The 20,200-nt window shown below is 45.1% G+C and overlaps 3 protein-coding genes across 16 annotated transcripts; 1 reads left to right on the top strand and 2 right to left on the bottom strand.

The window, feature by feature from the left end:
• Positions 1 to 7: 7 nt before the first annotated feature.
• Positions 8 to 3,392, bottom strand: LOC6550365 (protein obstructor-E). The gene is made up of 5 exons (XM_001977826.3): positions 3,233 to 3,392; positions 3,077 to 3,137; positions 1,078 to 1,293; positions 812 to 1,006; positions 8 to 676 (listed from the first exon to the last, which is right to left on the bottom strand). Exons 2-5 carry the CDS (start codon positions 3,126 to 3,128, stop codon positions 447 to 449), a joined length of 693 nt encoding a protein of 230 aa, XP_001977862.1. The 5' UTR covers positions 3,129 to 3,137; positions 3,233 to 3,392; the 3' UTR covers positions 8 to 446.
• Positions 3,393 to 5,279: 1,887 nt separating this feature from the next.
• LOC6550364 (protein obstructor-E) lies at positions 5,280 to 7,996 on the bottom strand. Its single transcript, XM_001977825.3, has 4 exons — positions 7,821 to 7,996; positions 6,671 to 6,874; positions 5,985 to 6,188; positions 5,280 to 5,920 (listed from the first exon to the last, which is right to left on the bottom strand). The coding sequence occupies exons 1-4, from the start codon at positions 7,867 to 7,869 to the stop codon at positions 5,664 to 5,666; spliced, it is 714 nt and encodes a 237-aa protein (XP_001977861.1). The 5' UTR covers positions 7,870 to 7,996; the 3' UTR covers positions 5,280 to 5,663.
• A 3,268-nt stretch (positions 7,997 to 11,264) lies between these two features.
• Positions 11,265 to 19,581, top strand: LOC6550363 (cytoplasmic dynein 1 intermediate chain). Of its 14 annotated transcripts, none has more exons than XM_015155253.2 (10): positions 11,265 to 11,626; positions 11,958 to 12,194; positions 12,267 to 12,413; positions 12,803 to 12,930; positions 13,325 to 13,357; positions 14,344 to 14,364; positions 15,611 to 15,658; positions 17,157 to 17,309; positions 17,453 to 18,375; positions 18,438 to 19,581. In XM_015155253.2, the coding sequence occupies exons 2-10, from the start codon at positions 12,040 to 12,042 to the stop codon at positions 18,789 to 18,791; spliced, it is 1,962 nt and encodes a 653-aa protein (XP_015010739.1). In that variant the 5' UTR covers positions 11,265 to 11,626; positions 11,958 to 12,039; the 3' UTR covers positions 18,792 to 19,581. The 14 variants fall into 14 exon arrangements, with proteins under 14 accessions (XP_015010739.1, XP_015010737.1, XP_015010735.1 ...); XM_015155251.2 differs by having other exon boundaries at positions 17,154 to 17,309; XM_015155249.2 differs by having other exon boundaries at positions 13,295 to 13,357.
• Positions 19,582 to 20,200: the final 619 nt, after the last annotated feature.

The raw sequence follows: 20,200 nt of genomic DNA, 5'->3' as shown, positions 1-20,200 counted from the left end.
CTAGGGTGTAGGATTCCAAAGGAAACGCAAATGGGGGCGAAACCGAACCCCAAAAAATGGCTTTTTTTGCCTTGAAGAAATGTACAATAAATAAAATTAACTTTATTGCGATTCATATACAAAAGAGACCAAACAACAAAACAAGTTAATAATACAGAAAGGAGAGGTAAAGAAAGATAAAGACGGTTAGAAAGCAAAAAGGTTAACAAGCTATTGGGCTAGGAAGTTTTTTACAGTGCAGAGACGGAGGGACGGAAGTAGTTGGTTAGTCGGAGCTTACAGTGCACACTCGAATCAGCGAACCAATGGAAACCTAGGGGTGCTTCAAAACAACATAACTCCCAGTTTGCAGCAAACAAGTATGTATCTCCTTTAATTCGAACGTTCACATTATCGAGATAGCACTGCACTTTGTTCGTGGGCATATACAGAGCGGCCGGCGATCCCTATTTGCCGTAGTTGGCGCAGCTGCCGCTGGCGTACTCCGGCTCCTCGCAGGTCAGCGTGTGCTCGTCGAAGACCTTGTCCTCGCCGCAACTGATCAGGCGGGGATGCCCCTCCACGCAGGTGATCAGGCGGTGGCAGTCGCCGGCGACGGGGAAGCGGGGGAAGGGCCAGAAGCGGGCGGCCACCGAGTTCGGGTCCACCTTGGTGGGGCACTTGAAGCCGACGACCGCTGGAATGATTTGGGTTATTTAAAATACACAAATATATTCAAGGAGTGAGGAGACAAGTGGGAAACAGGTGGGGACAAAACTGAGCATGCTTCTAAACATCACGTTAAAAGTGAGCTAGAGATTTGAAGGCTCACCCTCGGGATTGCAGTGCTCCAGCAGCTGATCCGGCCAGTTGCAGCCGTGGATCCTCTCGTCGTAGGCCAGTCCTGCGTCGCAGTCCTGCTCGTGGGGCTCACCGTGGGCGCACTTGATGTAGGTGGTGGAGCAGTCCTTGGAGACCGCGTACAGACCGAACTGGTACTCGCAGGCCGGCGTGGAGATGGGAGTGGCTAGCGGGCGAGAAAGAGTACCCCCTCAGTTAGGGAATCCGGCTCGATGGACTCGCTGGACTGCTACTCACGATCCCACTGGCGGCCCTTGCAGTCCACCGCCCAGTTGTAGTTGCAGTGGTTGTGCACCGCGCCCTTTCCGTCGAAGAGCAGTCCGTTCTCGCAGGTCTCCAGGGTCAGGGTGCCGTTGGTGCAGAGGAAGAACTGGTCGCAGTTCTCCGTGTGGGCGTACGCCTGCACGCCGTACTTCTCGGGGCACTCCGGAGATCCCACGGCCAGGGCATGTCCTGGAAATTGGGACGGATTGCAATTTATATTGGTTGTTTTTATATTGGGAATCCATATTCGGATACGGAGCTTGCTGGGAAGGTAATATCTCTAAAGGCAGTGCTTATCCCCCTTTTTATTGAATTCATATTCATATCGCACTAAAATGGTTCTCCCTTTGCTGCAAAATGTATATACGCCCTAGACCATTGCGTTCTCTTGTTTTTTTCAGTGTAGAAGCGCTCTATAGAGCTATGGGCATATGTAAACTGAGCGATTCAGCCGATGATTGTTCGAAAGCGGTGACCAATGTTCCCAACATTGTCAAACCCGAATCGCGGTGCCGTCCACTTCCTTCCTGTCCGCCAGTCGGTCTATCTCCATTCCACCTGGCGCCCCTGCTCCACCTCCGCCTTTCCACCTGCCCAACTGGTTTTGATGCAAGTGGAAGTGACGCCACAATCGCGACCACGACAAATTCGCGCATCTTCGCACCGCGTCTAGCTGTTCGAATCGCTTTGGAAATGGAGATGAAGATGGGGAGATGGGGCTGTGGAGATGGAGATGTGGAAATGGAAATGGAGATGTGGAGATGGAGCTTTGGAGCTGGTGTGATGTAAGCCCGAAACAGCTTGATTGTTGACTGTCGATGGGTAATGGTTAATGGTTAATGGTTAGTGGTTAGTGGCTGACTAGCGGCCTGCGCACAATTTGCTCGAAGTCCCCAACCGAAAATATTCAAATATGTGAAGATTTCCGGTATTTAAGTTCCACACTCGCCATCAATAAGTTGTGGATCAAACACCTCAATCTTTTGTTCCTTGTCGGAGAGGTTGAACTTGGTCCATCAAGGTTCCAATCGTGATATTAGCCAGCTATCTTATGTAAATCTCTGGAAGCCTGGCGATAGTTCCATGTGGTTCAACTTATAGAGATTTGCCTATGGCCATAGTGGTGATGGAATTCACAAGTGAAAACATTTAAATTAAGTGCGAGTGGTTGGGAAATGGCTCAGCCACCAAAAACAGCCTTCTTGTGACATAATTGACATTGATGGCTCTCCGAAAGGCCAAAGCGTGTGGCGATAATCCGATGCGGTCCGCTGTGATCTGTGCACCTACCTTTCTGGTCGCCTTGGTTAACCCAGAACTAGATCGCACCTAATTGTCAACTGGTTTGACGGGCCCAAGTTCTACTTTTGTTGGGTTTGGCATTTGTTTTATTTAGTTCATTAACTTGCCGGATCGGCTGGCCGATTTCAGATGGCTTACGTCTGATATATACGATATACGGGCATATATGTACACATGCATGGTGTGTGATTGGCGGCCAGCACCAAGATCTCCGCAGTGAGTCAGTGGTGGAAACAAAAGCAAAAGTGATCGCTCGCCTGATCTGCATGCCAAATCAGCTACGGCCATAGGGTATAGATATGGCTATAGATCGGCGGGCAGCACGATTAAGTGGAGCAGCCTTCGGCTCGAAAAACCAGTAATTAAAATACATTAAGACTGAAGCTCGATTCTCGAGGCGAGAACAAAAGAGCAGACCGTTAGGTTTGCCAGATTCGAAGGGGCACCACGATATGTGTACATATGTATGCACTCGCAAATATACTATAGATCGCATTTGGACACTCCACGCGATTGCAGTGGAATTTTTGAAAGTAAAAGCTCCGTTTTCGAGGCGCACACACGCGAGTAATTGAAAGGTTTGGCTAATTGCAAGCGGGAGTGGCAATCGATTCAGTAACCAAGGCCCTAGAGCATTATGTATTGGTGCTGGCAATAGTTTGGCACTTACCACAGGCAATCCAGGCCAGGATTAGGACGCTGCACACTTGGAATCGCTGCATGTTTGGTGCCTGGCATTTGAAAACATATACATATAAACAAATTATTAAGGCGGAAATGCATGGGGTGTTAAGTGAAAAACCACAAACAAGGCACACACACGCACCGTAAAAAAATATATTCAAATGCGCGCAAAAAATGGAATGGAGAAACTTGAAACTTCCGCTCCAAGATTGTACGTTTTAACGGTTACGCGTTCCAAACTCAACTGAAAAGATTTGTACCGCGCTCCAAGAAGAAGAAGAAGAAGCGGCCGAGCTGCGACTGCGCAGCGTTGACCAAACTGCGCCAGCAAAACCGAAAACTAAAAACAGCAAAAAAAATTAAGTACAGTAGAAACGTGGTCGAAAAAACCGAACAAAACCGAAACCAAAACCGAAACCGAATCAAAAACAAAAAACCCCACAAACGACACCAGAGTTTTGCAAAACTTTGGTTTTTCGCTTTTTCAATCCCACTTTGTTTTTTTTTTTGGGGGCGGTGGGCGGTGGGTGGTGCTGTGTGTTGTCACAGCTGCCATTGTTGTTGCATTGTTGCTGGCTGGTGTTTAATACAAAACGGGATTTGGGATTGCCAGTGCTGCCAATCGAGCTATTTTCCCGCCGCAGCTCACCAATTTGAGAGTCCAAATCTGTTGGGAACAGCAAACGACATACCGAATTTCATATCGATCGAACATTTTCCTCGCAGCAATCTCTTATGCTTTGAAACCTCTGATAAAGAATTAAATTGTAAGTATAAGCTGGGGAAATAGTCATTCCAAGATGTTGCATAAGAATGTGATCCACTAACCCAATCGTCTTTCTAAAATGAATTAATACTGTGCCCAAACTCATTTACAGTGCTGTCCAAAAGTATGCTGCTAGATAGTACGAGTGTTGAGTTATCAGCACAAGGCAATGTTTTACTGGATTCTAGCTATTTTGAGTCCGTTTCCTGGCCTGAAAACACGCCAAGGAGGAAATCGAGCTTCTCTGGCAACATGTGTGATTGAAAGTAAAAGGCAAAGCTCGCGCAGACCATAAGCTTCATTCATGATTGGGCCCGTTTGCCGATTGCCGTTACATTGTTAACTATTGCAAAATACTTGCTTTTGCTTTTGCTTTGCTTTGCTTTGCTTTGCTCGTGCTGCGCCGATTGCATAAGCACTCTTGCCTGCTTTTTGTGCCCATTTACATGTGCGGTGGCTGCTCTTTTCTCGGTCTTCGGTTCGCTTGGCCACTCGGGCAATTAGCGACTCTTTGTAGCCGATGGACGGACCAAGGGCCATGGTGGATAATGGATGGACCGATCCCGCCTCCGTCCACCTCGGTTATCCGATATTGCGTGTGGAGTGAAAGGTTTGATGGATTAGTCAATCGCGCTCCGCGCTATTTGCCCAAGAGATGCACACTAATTTTGTATAGATTCGAAATGGTTTTTTAATTCGAAAAAAGCGGAGAATGTAGGGTGAAGTTGGATGTCAGGGGCTTACAGTCTGATGAATGATTACTTAACTTAAGTAGGCGAAAATCACATGTACAGATTCGAAGGTTGTGTCGCTTGGATTATTGGATGCAAGTCAGGAAGTTTTTTAATAAATAGCTTGGCGTTCCTCAAAAGGGAAAGGAAACTAGATAAAAGTATAGCATAAAAGAGAATTTAAGAGTCGGTATAACAAAGTACAGGGAAATATATATGAGGAAGGCAGAATTTATAGAAAAGATTTAGAAAACTGAAATGAAACTGAAGCTAAGCTTGAGGTAGAAGAGAAATACGCATTATAGTTTTAGAATGCTTAAAAAAATGCTCTTAGGAATAATAAACTGTTGCATAAAAATAGTTTACAGATCAAATGGACAGGAATTAGAATTTGAGAATTTAAAAGTGAGAAAGAGGAAGAGGAGAAAGAGGAAGAAAATAGAAAAGAAAATATCCAGTTTTGAAACTTAAAGAAGGACAGAAGTTTGTAAAGAGGTTTCCCATATAGACAAGAAATTGGTTAAGGAATATCAAAATAATATGGTAATATGGAGAAGTAGAAGGTTGTGGAGAAAACTTAGAGAAACCAGAGAGAAATTGATATATTAGGCGAAGATCAGATAGGATAGCTGAAACAGAACACAAGATAGTTGTAGTTCTGGGAGTGGGAAGATAGATCATTTTGGCAGGAGTAGTTTATAAAAAATTCAGTTTATTCTTTTTGTATAATAATAAGGCGAAAGTCTGAAAGCGGGAAATATATACACAACAATTTGGCAGCGTTCGGTTGGGCACAGAAATGAACAGATGTGGTGATTGGTAGTAAGAAAAGTAGTTAGAAGTAGGTATAGAAAAGTCAGAAGTAGGGAAAATAGTTAAGAGATAGATAGTCAGAGTATTGAAGTTTAACTGCTACACATACGCTCTATAGGAAATGGGCTAGAACTACTAAATTTAAGTGACTAAGACGCGAATCTGTGTGTTGTTTTGTTTCGATTTGATTGCTTTTCTCTCAGTGTGCTTGTGTGTGCATGAGTGTGAGTGTGGATGTGATGAGCAGAGCCGACCGGAGTGGCTTAGTCCTTCTTGTCGTCCACATCCTTGTACCAGTCCTCGCAGCCGGGCACATTCTCGGGAGCATCGCACATCTCGGTGGCATCGTTGTAGACCTCGCCCAGCTGGCAGCCCAGATCCCTGGGATCCTCGCCGTTCAGGCACACGTAGAACTTCTGGCAGTCGGTGGGATGCGGGTACTTGGGGTGGGTCACCACCTGGCCGCGGTCGTCGGTCTTCGGCTGGTCCTTGGGGCACACGAATCCTGTCTCGGAGGTTCCTGAAAGCACACACCACATGGCACCATTAGCCCACTCCGCCGCACTCCGCCTCCGGCCACTTACTCTGCTCCGGATTGCAGCCCTCGCGCTTCGCGGTGTCCGGCCACACGCAGGTGCCCGAGTACTCATCGAAGTGCAGGCCCACGGTGCACTTGGTCTCCAGGGCGTCGCCCTCGATGCAGTTGTAGAAGATGTTGCACACGGCGGGATCGGGATGCGCGAAGAAGCCGTTCTTGCGCGGGCAGTACTTGCTGGACTTGGGCTCCTCTGTGAAGGGAAACCAAGCGGGGTTAGTTACTCCAGCTACCAAGAAGCTACATCAGTATTACGAACTATGATCAAAGTTATGATCTTGAAGTTTGAGTGCCGACTTTTGGACAGCTTATTACAATGGTTTCTCGCCTTTAAATGTAGAGAAGTCCAAAAGTATGCTACGTTTTCTGCAAACGCGTTTTTCCCCTCTCGTATTCCTTACCAATAAATATATTTATGGCTTTTTTACCAACTTTAAGATATGAAACCTTGATGTTTCCAACTGATGTTAATCCGAAAAATGAAACTATATCTTAAGTTGGCATAAGATGCGGCCTAAAACTCTCTAGCTGAGCTATTTACATTTGCATGCATAGTTTATGATAATGCGAACAACCAGTTCAGCTTTGCCTTGACCCAGTTTTTTGACCATTCCCGAGAGTCAGAAACAACAGCCTGGAAATAGTAATTGATGGGTCATGGGATGGGCAACTTACGGAGCTCCGTGCGGTCCTCGCAGTCCACATTGAAGGGCTGGTCGCACTTGTTGAACTTGCGGTTGAGGGGATCGAAGACCAGGCCATCGGGACAGAGCTTCGCCTTGGCCACTCCGTCGTCGCAGACGTAGAACTTGTCGCACTGCACCTCATCGGCGAACTGGCCATTGGGCTTCGGGCACTCGAAGTCGGCGGCGGACACGGCTGGTGGAGGGGGAAACAAAGGAAAGAGGCACTTCAGTCAACTGGTTTTCCCACTTTCACTTTCCTGGCGACCCCCAGTCGCACTCGAAAGTGTAACAGATCGATGGCAATTCCGCATTCGCGGTTTCCTGATTGGTGCCCAAGAAATGATCGATGGCTTTTCATTGGAACAGGTTGCTCCAAGCTTCCACTGACTTGAAAACCCAATAGGGAAGAGTAGATTTTGTATATTATTGTGTGACCATTTACAAACAATCTGAAATCTCCTACTCGAGTGCCTAAAAGTAAGATACGAAATTCATTCGGTGCGAAAATCACTGCATACTTTTATACACCTTTTCATTTGCTATGCTGAAAATGCCCCTATAACCAATTCCACGCGAATTCTTTAGATTTTCGTAGCACACCGGCAGGTGATTTCAAATTGTAAATGCCAGTGAAGGCTTCTTGCTCAGCAAGATGCCCAGATTACGATACTCGGACCGGGTTCAACGCACTCCTTGGTTGACGAGCGCGATTCCGCGGCCCAAAAGAGCAGAATGCCACTTGGGCAACAAGCCGCAAGAGTTGCATAACCAGCGGCCCAGACTGCCAGACAGCCAGCCAGCCAACGGCTCTTGGGCTTGGCCAGCATTCCAGTTTTTCCAGACGGAAAACGGCGGCCCTCCATCTCGATCTGCATGTGGCCCGTAGATCCGCAATCGCGACCACATTTGACATTTAAGCGAGGCGTCTAAATGCCATAAGTAGCTATACTTATGGCTTTCAGTTGGCCCAAAACTCTCGATATGCAAAACACACAGTGGACCGAAGTGGTCTTGATTTCGGTGTCAGTGTCAAAGTAATTAGCAACAATTTGCGCCTTGGACTGGCTGGATGGGTTGGCCAGTAGTCACTTTAGCTCCAATATTCCAATATTCCCGCAAATCCATTGATTCACACTCACTTGTCGCCACACACAGGGTCACAGCAATGGCACATAAAAATAACTTCATTTTGGACTCGGTCTGAGAAAAAAAAAACGCAGAGCGACGATCCTGGCAACTGGATACTTGAGCAACTAATCGCGACTCAAGCGCTGCGATGGTTAAACTAAACTAACAACGGAACGCCAAAGAGGCGCACTTTTCAAGACTTTTTGCCGGCTCTGCTCGACGTCGCCGTCGACGACGCCGTCGGCCGCGGCAGAGAGATGCCAATGGGCGGGGCCACTACCGCCCCCGCCACTGCCACTGCCACTTCCACTACCAACACCAGCACCACTACTACTTCCACACGAAACCGAGCCAAGCCAAACGAGCTGCGGCTGGAGCTGGAGCTGGGGATCGGGATGGGGATGGGGATGGGGATGGAGCCGGGGCTCCAAAGGCGGCAAAGAAAGGCGAGCCGGAGATGTAATGGCACAAAAACAAGAAAGTGCAGAGGCGAGGCCCGGAAAACCGCTGGCGATATGCCCTAGCTTTAAAAGCACCACGCGAATTCTTCAGTGCGCCACCTGTATGGTTATCTCTCTTTTGTTAAATCAGGTTTGATTCAATCGCAGACTTGGAGGAATCACCGAACTCTTAAGTGCACGCAATGCGTCGATCAGAGCTTAAGCGAACATTAAGCCATATAAAAGGTTATTAAAAGAACAATCAGAAATTTTAATGGCGCGAATTCTTCAGTGCAGACTGGGTTGGTTGTATCTGCACCATGCCAACTGGATTTACATATATTCTCGTCTCCATTGTTCATATTTTTTATTTGTATGAGTAAGAGTTTTATTAAAATGCTGCTGTTTACCAAGAGTTAAAGTAGTGCCTAAAATAGTTTGTTTTTAACAATATAGGGTAAGAAACAGTTCATATCACGCAAAAGAAACATCTCAGCTTGTAAGACACCTGGTCAACTGCATATTTCCGGGTATTGACCGTCAAATAGCCAGGAGCGATCGAGTGGCCGATGGATCCGGTTCGAGTAGGGTATACGCTCCCTGCGATCAGTGTGTCGATGTGGCCGAAAAAGCCACACGAAAATGAACATAAACAAATTCATATGCGTCAACGGTCCTCGCGTTCAGTTGGCTCGAATCGAGTTGAATTGAGTTGGCCGGGTTGATGGTCCGCATGCAAATGGCTTACACCGATAAAAGGCCACAACGCTAATGACCATAACAAATGGAGCCAAACAGGTACAACCAAATTGGCGACCAGATGGACTGGAAGACTATCCTTCGTCCAAAGTCCCAGCCAAACATTAAGGCTTCAAGGCTGACGAGGAGTCGCCATGGTCGTAGCTCCTACTGGTTTCGGTCTGGAGCAGATCGTCCCTTTTCAATTATATCATATATATAGTCTGTAGCCTCATAGTCTAATCATTTCGGTCGGAATGGAATAGGGTAAGATAAACATAAATATAAATAAAATACTACTGATAATAGCACAGATACTGATTTAAATAGCACAGAAGAATGTAAAAGAGAATATATATTAAAATTAACAAGAGCAAGTAAACGGCGCGTTGGAATTTAAAATGTTTCTTTCGCAGCATTTTTGACCACATAGCAAAGATCTTTATCGCATAAATTTAAAGTTATATATTATTAAGGAACATACCAATGAAATGCCAGATATAATATAACCATTATAATTTGGCCGGCTTAGGAACTGGTCTTTAGCGAGCTGGACTTCATACTCAACCCAGACACTGGTGAGATGTGGCCGTTTCCGAGGAGCTACGCCCATGGGATGGAAAACTGTGTCATCCCGATGTTCCCAGCGACCGAGCAGCGGAGCATGCCGGTAATATATGTACATAATATATGCATAAATATGCTAAGCGTCCACGCAATGACCCAAAAGCCGCTGTCCTTGGGAGATGCGATCCGTCCGATCGGAGTAGGAAAGAAATAAAAAATAATGAAAATAAAATCAGAGACCAGAGCTCGGAGATCGGAGAATGGAGATGCGACCAAACCAGACCGGCTGGGAAACTAGTTTAGGTTAGCAGCGTGGAGTGGCTAATTAAAAATACACTTTTACTCTCGCCCGGTCCCATGGAGGTGGTTCTTGGAAGCCCGGCCAGCCGTCTAAATCTAAAATTCAATTGGCAATTCATTTGTAAACTAATCACGCTGGGCTGGATTCCCTGCTTTAGTGCGACTGGTTTGGCCTGCAATTAGCGAGGGGAAAAAACGAAAATATTAAGTATCCGCTCATCGGTTTGCCAACTCCCGCCCATATGCAAGATTTATCGGCCTGGAGCGAAATGTTGAGCAGTCGAAGATTTGGAAATTCAAGGTTTTTAGGTTTTTACTGCAACAGGGGATCGAATCTCGAATCGATTTCAGTTCGAGTCCGGTTTATCAATGCGGTTACGAAATGAGCCACTCGGATTACAGTTTGTGGGTCGTCGAATGCTGGCATTAAAATGCAGATGCGCCAAAATCGAACCGAAATTAAATCCCCAAAGGGTTTCATGGGCGCACTTGGCCTTTGGGCACCTCTTCCTTGGCATTTCGAGTTCGGCATCTCACAGATACTTGCGATCGGAGGCACGTACTACTGTTTACAGCTAAGTCACCTGCCATTTGACCCGTTTTATGCCCCTGCGGTGCAGGAACGGTGGCATTGGTGGCATAAATTATGGAAGAAACATCACTCAAGTGCGCTTTCTATTTCCACGGCGGGTTCTGGTGATTTCACTTGCCCATAGACGCGCATTGAATGTAATTGAAGACGCGCTTGGGAGGGGTTATAAAACACTACATGAGTGTGCCTATTTTCAGAGCCCCGAACGTACTTTGTAAACTCACTAGTTTGGGGTCACTAATAAAATTTCAGAGCTATTCATATTTGTACGCATTATTTGTAAGAGTATGTGTAATAATTATTTTGTAACAGTTAAGTACACAGTAACCTTTATTCATAAATTTATACATTTCATAGTAACCAGATCCATAAAGCATGATACTTATTATCATAAATTTGGTATTTTCGTGGCTTTAACTATTAGAACTTAGATATTTACAGATATATTTTTGTAAAAATGTTGATGCATAGATGGCATCTGTTTCTAGTCTTCTCTTGGAACTAATAATTATATGTTATGTTTTAGATAAAAACATACTTATATATTTAGTTATTTTCTATTGCGCTGAATAATTCTATGATAAGAATGCATAATAATTTAAATATAAAGCAGTTGATGAAATTCGTTCCTAGTACGTATTTTTTTTGCCTATTCTTAGTATTAAGTTTGAACCTCCATCTACGTATGTCCCTAGATTGCATCCATTTATATATCAAAATAATAGTAAAATATAAGTGCAATTTAAGAAAATGTGTGGAACTGCACAAGTGTGTTTCAGTGTAAGCGATATATAACTGTAACTTAAAGTGTGCTGCTAGCCGCAGCAGTGTTGCCAGATCGTTGCGCTAGAGAACGAGAGTAGGGTAACTATCGCAGTCACGACAGCTGTTCTCAGCTAACGCTGTACAACAATAAAAGCTTATTCGTGTGCCTAAACCTGTGTAAATTAGGTATTCCGCTAAAGGTCCTAGTTTTTCATACCCTTTAAGGCATATTTATAAACCAACCGCGCCCATTATCTCCCAAACGTGCCAATTATTGTGCGAAGTAGCTGGTCGTGGACGAAGTTCCATCTCTAGTTAGTCAAAACATTAAAGTCAGTCGCATTTTTACATTGTTGAAAAATGATGATTTAAGTACTTTAAAAACAGCCGAGCAACGTGTAACGAAAGTCAAGAGGTGGGTTGTTGTGCATTTCATGGAAAAATCACAAGAGCAGTGGGAGAAGTGATTTAAAAAAGCAGCCAGGGCGAAAAGACGTCACAGTCGAATCGCTGGATTATTGATTTTTTTTTGCCAAGCAAAGGAAAGTAAGTTGATGGCCACTCACTGGGTTACCGGGGAATGAGCTCCACTTGGCGATAGGAAAACAAATGCGGTGGGCGCGCTGCGCCAACCGAGCGCCGGAGAACCACACAACGCACCCACTTTCTTTGCTTCTGGCCAGCAGTTGGTGACATCATCAGAGCTACCAATATTGGCGACCATTAATCATGCATCCCCCTTGCAGAGAACTTGGCCAGCCAGAGATCGAGAGCCCCGCACTGAACGCCATTCGAACAACAAGTCCCAGCAGGTAATCCCTCCGAGAAATGGATCGCAAGGCTGAGTTGGAACGCAAGAAGGCCAAATTGGCCGCCTTGCGGGAGGAGAAGGATCGCCGGCGGCGCGAGAAGGAGATCAAGGACATGGAGGAGGCGGCCGGTCGCATTGGCGGCGGAGCAGGCATCGACAAGGATCAGCGCAAGTGGGTTTGCAATCTGCTTCTCTCCGGGAGTTGACTCACCGCCATCATCCGTCTTTCGTTCGCCTCTTTCAGGGATCTCGACGAAATGCTGTCATCGCTGGGTGTGGCTCCCGTCTCCGAGGTCCTTTCCTCACTCTCCTCCGTCAACTCGATGACCTCGGATAACTCCAACACACAGACTCCCGACGCCAGCCTCCAAGCCACCGTCAATGGCCAGAGGTGAGTCAGTTCATACCAAAGCCTTGTGGGTAGAAGTGCCATCCTAAGTAGAAGTATCTGAAAACTATAGAGATAGATCTTATCTATGACTTTTACATCATAAAATACCAGCTCTCAAAATTAATATCCTGATTAGAAAGATTTGTAACAAGTGGCTTTGGCCGTTTTTAAAATTGCAGTCGACAATGGGCTAAGTACTGATTTAGTTTTTACATCCAAAGCCTTCTAAATTGTGTTAATATTACTGCCCATTCAAATAATCTGTTCTCATTTTGCATAAAGGCTGTTTCAACAAATATAAATTATATATACGATAGAGGATGCAGCAAAGGCCCTGCAAGCATTTAACTAATTCCTAACTAAAACCGATTTCTAATGTGCACCCCCAGCGGCGGAAAGAAACAGCCCCTCAACCTGAGCGTCTACAATGTGCAGGCTACGAACATTCCACCAAAAGAGACGCTGGTCTACACGAAGCAGACCCAGACGACCAGTACAGGAGGCGGAAACGGCGATGGTGCGTATTGCCCCCGGGGCGGGGATATGGTCTGGGCTCTACTGTAACCACTATCCATAGTTTGACTCCATCTTTCGCTACTGTCGCCGTTCTTATTCTTGGTCTCGTTAACTGTGTTTGGCTTTCCTGCGCTCCCGTTCCCGTCTCCGTCCGTCGGAGGAGCTGTGTATTTCTCTCTATCAGTCCATGTCTGTACTCCCAACTGTCCCTTTCTGTCTGGTGCTAGTTCACTCCGCTGCATGCTGACCCGTTTCCGCGCTTTGTCCCCCATCAAGTGTCCCCAACTCCCGTCCCTTCCATCAGAGAAAAAGCAAAGATGCAAACAGAAACCATAATCCATAGTGAAATAAAATAACAAATACAGTTCTTTCTTGCCACTCCTCGCCTCTGTCAGGATATATGGAGGACTGGTGGCGTCCACGTAAAGGTACTAATCTTAATTTTAAGCAAACTCCACACCTAATCACACATCAGCACACGAATTTTGTTGTGACAAAAACAAAGCGGCATACACATGAGTGTACAAAGAGGGCCATGTGAACCGCTCATACGATTTAGTCAAAATTTGCTGTAAAGCTGTGAAGGCAGAAGGATGTCGGACAATTCGTAGTAGACAATTCGGTGGACTATCTACTCGACTGCTCAAATTAAGACAGCTTCCTTTTGCTTTGCCTCAACTCGATTCGGTTACAGCTCTCAAGAACAGTAGTTGCTGGTCGATTGATCATCTTATGAACGCTTTCTCTTGATTTTCCCTACCCGCATTATTGGTTTTTGCTTCCTTGAGTGCTGCCAATTTGGCCTATCTACCCCAGCATTTGTTTTCGTCAGTTTATTTTATATATCCCATGAACTTACTCAGCTCAGATACAATTTCTAGAACCATACGCAACTATTATGCTCACTTTTTATGCAATATTCAGCACACTATCTGAACACATCAATCCGAACCTTTTAAAATATGTATCTGTATTCTATTATTGTGCCTGTTCCCGTAATGAAGTCTAAACATTCATCTAATATAGGTTGTAAATGGTACAGAAACGCAATGTGTCATGTTTATCCCCCTCCTTTAAACCCCCTTTTGTAATTATTAGTTAACTTTTTGACGCATTTTTGTAAAGGTTGTTGGTAGCACCAAGCTCCAATCATTACACCAATTGGCCTTGTTTTCCTTCATTTACGCCGCAGTCGTAACGAGTCCCGACTCATTTCCTCATATCCACCGCTGTCCAGCATCTATCAGTTATGCCACCCAGTCATCCACACGCAAATCCACATCCATCCATGTTCGCATCCGAACCCATAGATCATTAGAGTGTACACCGTTCGAGCGCATTTAATAATTTGTCTATTTACTTTCTCTTTCTTCCCCCTTATCTGTTTTTGGCACGCACGCAAAAAAAACTGCAGCTCATGCTACGGATTATTATGGTGAGTAGTCCTCGTTGTATGCGTAATTCCGTATTTAGAACTTTTCAGCCTCCGTAGCGGTCTATGTATCACCCGTAAAAAGCGTATCGTATGCCTATACCCGTAACCGTATATATAACCTTAAATCTGAACCTCTCTATGCTGAACTTTTCTATAATGTCTTTATGTAGTTTGCTCTATCTCTATTCACAACACGATCTATGCCTTCTCCTTAGAGTTGTTCTGACTTGCTTAGTGTACGCCTGATATCGTAATCCTATCCTAGAATATACATCTATGTCTATGTCTTAGCCTATCGTAGATGCTTCTTCGATCTTCGTTTCCGATTTGGTCGTTTGATTTGCATCCCAACCGGGTTTATATACATATATTTATATCTTTGTATACATTTAATATGATTTATATGACATTTGTTTCAATTAGCTCAAGAACTACCTGAAAAGATATTCAGTTCGTATCAGATCTTATAGACCTTGTGTGAAAATCGTTTACATTGAATCGAAAATGAAAAAGAAATTTGTAATCTCCACCCAATTTTTAAGTTCTTAATTCGTTTAAGTATTTTTCGTAATTGCTTTAAGTTGAGTTTTAATATAATATTTTTTTAATTTATGTATAATCCATTATAAGTATGGAGGGTTCTTATAGAACATTCGTGCAAAAGTTATAACTTGTTTTTTTTTTTTAATTTTTTAGCATAACCGAGCTATTACTTAAATATTTGAATTCGATTCCTCTTCCCAACAGTATTTTTAAGTCTATGCTAATCTCTAAGAATCAAGTACATAACCCAAACATAAACACGTATGAACGAATCTTCATCTGTAAGCACGAATAGCCTTTATCTTAATATCGTTTGTATGATTGCGTATCAGATATATTAGCTAAACATCCTAAGCTGTATTATAAACACTTTCTCCTCCCCTCGCTACTTTTTGTGTTCCATCATATGAGCCGGCTTGTGTGCTAATAGTACTTATACATATACCCTATATAAACATATTTATACATATTCGTGTGATAAATACGCCAAGCAACAAGAGTTGAGCACACTAAAAACCAACATTTTTCACTTCTTACCGTATGCATTTTGTTTAAACATTGACTATCGATCGATTTGTCGATTTAAATGGGCGGTATGCTAAAGCCAGTCATGATTTTTTTTTCGTTTTGATTTGAAAAGTCGCAAAATACCAAATACCAGCAATGTTTGTACAATATATTTATTTCTTTATATTTCTTCAAGATGAATACAATCTTAATCCGGGTTTAGAGTGGGAGGATGAATTCACAGGTAGGTACAGGCCAGCCGCCCGAACCAAAATATTGAACAGTGACGGAACCGACATGAAGCAAAATAGGAACGTTCCAATTCTCACTTTGCCAGCGAAACTAAATCAGAATTAAGAAAAAAAGCACAGAAAAGCAAGCGCGTTCAAATCGATCCTGTGAGGTGTCAGTGTTGGAAAGTGAATTAAACCGCAGATACGCACGCGCTCCCACAACACTGAAAATAATGGTCCCGTGCCCCTCCTTGCTCTCTCCATCTCTATCTTTCTGACTCTATCGCTCCTTCATCTCTGCTTGTGTACATCCTACATTTGCATGACTGGTAATGCGCCTGCATTGCCCCTTCCTCATTGTGTGCCGTGTTGCTAATCCCAGTCGTTCATCCTGAAACCCGAGATAACAATGTCCTAACCACTAACATACCCTTCTCACACATGAAAACAACGAAAATGCAGCAGCGACAGGATGCTAGGCTTGCTCCATTTCACTCACTCTCACGCAATTTAGCAGCGAGCGCCTCCCTGCCTGCCTCTCTCTCATCTATTGATCCCGATAACCGATACCCTCTTCAATTACAGCACTGTTACAGAATCGAAATCGATCAATCGGCCGTTAACTTTACCTTGTTTAATATATGTGTAATATATTTCTAGCATAAAACTAAATAATTTTAAGTGCAAGCAATTATAAATTGGGTGGAGAAAAATGCAAAAACGATGTACAATAGCGATTACGTTGATAGAGTTAATCGAAACAGAACCAGAGCTAAACCTCAGCAGGGAACTTGTAAATTTTTGATTTCAGTAATTGGCTTTGTATATTAACTAGGTGAAAAACAAAACTGAAAACTGAAAACCGAAAACTGAAACGAATCACCACACCAAGCGCACACGCTCGCATACTCACCTGTCCATGCCCTAACACTGTATATATCGATAACCACCTACAGTGTGATATATGCACCTGTGTGAGTGCCTTTAACAGTTTATTAACAGCCATGCACCTGCCGCCACATCTCTCCTTTTTCTCTCTCTCTCTGCCTCACTCTCTGCCTCTGTCTATCCTCTTCCCCCGATTGGATGCACGCACGCACACACCCACACACAGGCGAGAAGAATCAGTGTGCTTCAATTCTCCTCCTCTCCCTCTCGCTTTCCCTCTCACACTCTGATCTTCATATAATCCCCCTGCCATCCCATTCAATCCCAAATCCGGAAATCCTAATCCACAATCCCGCCTCAAGGAGTCCCGAAAACAAAGCCAAATGTCTCCGAAAATTTCCTTGTTCCTAGCCAAGCAAAAAGCGAGGACGAAGAAGAACGCATAAAGAAAACGAATCGACTCAAAATCAAAGTCAATCTAAACTAAAATCAAATCAAATCGAATCGAATAGAATCAATCAGAGCCGAAAGTAGAATTGTTCCTGTTCTGTCGATTGTCATGTTCCTCTAGCTGTGTTAGTTTTATACCTTAAACAGTGCTTGCATTTGATGCCCAAGGAGACGACGAAGAGAGCTCACTGCAGAACCTGGACAACGGATTCACCTCCAAGCTGCCCCCGGGCTATCTCACCCACGGCCTGCCCACCGTCAAGGACGTCGCCCCGGCCATCACGCCCCTCGAGATCAAGAAGGAGACCGAAGTGAAGAAGGAGGGTGAGTCACCACTTCGAACAGACATCTTTTCACATTCTCTCGAAAAATAATTGTTCAATGAGAATTGTTCTTACAGTGCTAAAGAATTCGCGTATCTGCACTGTTGGAAATGTAAAGTAACAAACTCTTCATCTTTCTCGCAGTCAACGAGCTGTCCGAGGAGCAGAAGCAGATGATCATACTGTCGGAGAACTTCCAGCGGTTCGTGGTGCGCGCCGGCCGCGTCATCGAGCGGGCCCTCTCGGAGAATGTGGACATCTACACGGACTATATCGGCGGCGGCGACAGTGAGGAGGCGAATGACGAGCGTTCGCATGCGCGGCTCTCGTTGAACCGCGTCTTCTACGATGAGCGCTGGTCGAAGAACCGCTGCATCACCAGCATGGACTGGTCCACCCACTTCCCCGAGCTGGTGGTGGCCTCGTACCACAACAACGAGGAGAGTCCCAACGAGCCGGACGGCGTGGTGATGGTGTGGAATACCAAGTTCAAGAAGAGCACGCCCGAGGACGTCTTCCACTGCCAGAGCGCGGTGATGTCCACCTGCTTTGCCAAGTTCAATCCCAACCTGATCCTCGGCGGCACCTATTCGGGCCAGATTGTGCTGTGGGACAATCGCGTGCAGAAGCGCACGCCCATCCAGCGCACGCCACTCAGTGCCGCGGCGCACACGCATCCCGTCTACTGCCTCCAGATGGTGGGCACCCAGAACGCGCACAACGTCATTTCCATATCCTCGGACGGCAAGCTGTGCTCCTGGTCGCTGGACATGCTCTCGCAACCACAGGACACGCTCGAGCTGCAGCAGCGCCAGTCGAAGGCAATTGCCATCACGTCGATGGCCTTCCCGGCCAACGAGATTAACAGCCTGGTTATGGGCAGCGAGGACGGCTACGTCTACTCCGCCTCGCGCCACGGCCTGCGCTCCGGGGTCAACGAGGTGTACGAACGCCACCTGGGCCCCATCACTGGCATATCCACGCACTACAACCAGCTGTCGCCGGACTTTGGCCACCTCTTCCTAACCTCGTCCATTGACTGGACCATCAAGCTCTGGTCGCTCAAGGTACGCAGTCGCCAGCTCGCAGGGCTGTTCTGAAGGAAATCTAATAGCCGCATCTCTTTCAGGACACAAAGCCGCTGTACTCCTTTGAGGACAACTCGGACTACGTGATGGACGTCGCTTGGTCGCCCGTGCATCCCGCACTCTTCGCCGCCGTCGACGGCAGCGGCCGCCTGGACCTTTGGAACCTCAACCAAGACACCGAGGTGCCGACAGCCTCGATTGTCGTGGCGGGAGCACCAGCCCTGAACCGCGTCTCCTGGACTCCATCCGGCCTCCACGTGTGCATCGGCGACGAGGCCGGCAAGCTGTACGTGTACGACGTGGCCGAGAACCTGGCGCAGCCATCGCGCGACGAATGGTCGCGCTTCAACACCCATCTTAACGAGATCAAGATGAACCAGAGCGACGAGGTCTAGGACGATAGTTGTTAGCTGGTAGTTGATAGTTGATACCACTTTTGCTATGCGTAAAGGAGCGTCCTTGAATGAAATTTAATTTGTATTTTTGTATCTTTTGTGATCCCGCTGCTCCTTAGTTGTGTATAGCCCAGAACTCAAAACTCATCCGCAGTCCAAGTGCTCAGAGTTCCCATGACCACATCCACTCCAAAGCCCCAAAAAAATCAAGGGAAACTGCAACATTCTCTAGATAACCACAGCAACTGTATTAGAGGGTTAATTCAATGAAACACGACAGAATATAGATATACATACATACATATATGTAAAGAGCAGTGAGAGAAAAACTAGAAGTTTGTCTAACCGCATGTTTGATTGGTATATGCATTGTTTTGTTACTCGATATTGGTTTCATTCCATAGCTATTTCCCCAGTTCCGCTCCCACCTCCAATGACAACCAAATTTGATTGGTGGTGGCAACGGAATTGCAAATAGGATTCATACTTTATTTTAAATTTGTGGAACTAACAAGATTGAAGAATGATCGTTTAACCGACTGTCGGGCAGGCTGAGAGCAACACATAAATAAATTAAATGCTATATAACTATATGCTATATATAATTATACATAACAACGTATTAAGCTTAAGCCTGAGAGGAGGTCAGACAGGAAATGGGGCTCGGGATTGAAGGTACGAGCACTGAAGGTGGAGCAACATCCACTCAACGGAAAGAGCCCAAATGTAAATGTATTAGAGCGAAGCCTATTTAACGAGATTTAATAAACATAATATCTATATACACAAACAAAAAGAGGATGCGTGTTATTTGGCTCGCATATTAAGTATAAATACCCCCAAAAAATTCATGTATTTTAAAGTCTTAAAAACTTTCGAATGCGCCGCTTGCATGCAATTTTGAACGGCGCTGGCATACAAAGCGCAACTAAAATTCCATTTAAACTGAGATGCTTGAACACATGTATTTTCACGATCTCATCGGCAGGTTTTAATTAATTAATTCAAGCAATGTGCCGAATGAATCAGTTGCTTTGGAATTCAAGTGCAGCCCCATTAGAAGCGGAATTAAAAGCTCTTCCGCGAAAGTCGCGCTCGCAAAAGCTTATACACTGAGAGAAATAAGATTGACTTCAAATGCCAGGGAACCATTACATGGGAACCATTATTAAAAGAAGACATACGTTTTTAAGCCCGCATTCAAATAGAAAAATTTTACCAAAGGTCCGTGTTCAAACCCCATCGCTGACCAATACATGAAGGTATATTTTCTGTTCGGAAAAAGTTATTTTTTTCGATTTCTATTTCGAAAGAATTTTTACATTTGAATTTAAATATCAATCGATCGGTTTAGGAGCACAGACTAGGTAAACAAGTGTATTTATTTTACTTAACCCGAGTGCTGCCTT

The sequence above is a fragment of the Drosophila erecta genome, unplaced genomic scaffold (assembly GCF_003286155.1).
Source record: "Drosophila erecta strain 14021-0224.00,06,07 unplaced genomic scaffold, DereRS2 tig00000126-arrow-pilon, whole genome shotgun sequence".
Classification (NCBI taxonomy): Eukaryota; Metazoa; Arthropoda; class Insecta; order Diptera; family Drosophilidae; genus Drosophila; species Drosophila erecta.
Note: the sequence above shows the minus strand (reverse complement) of the source record. Positions and strands in the feature narration are given on the sequence as shown.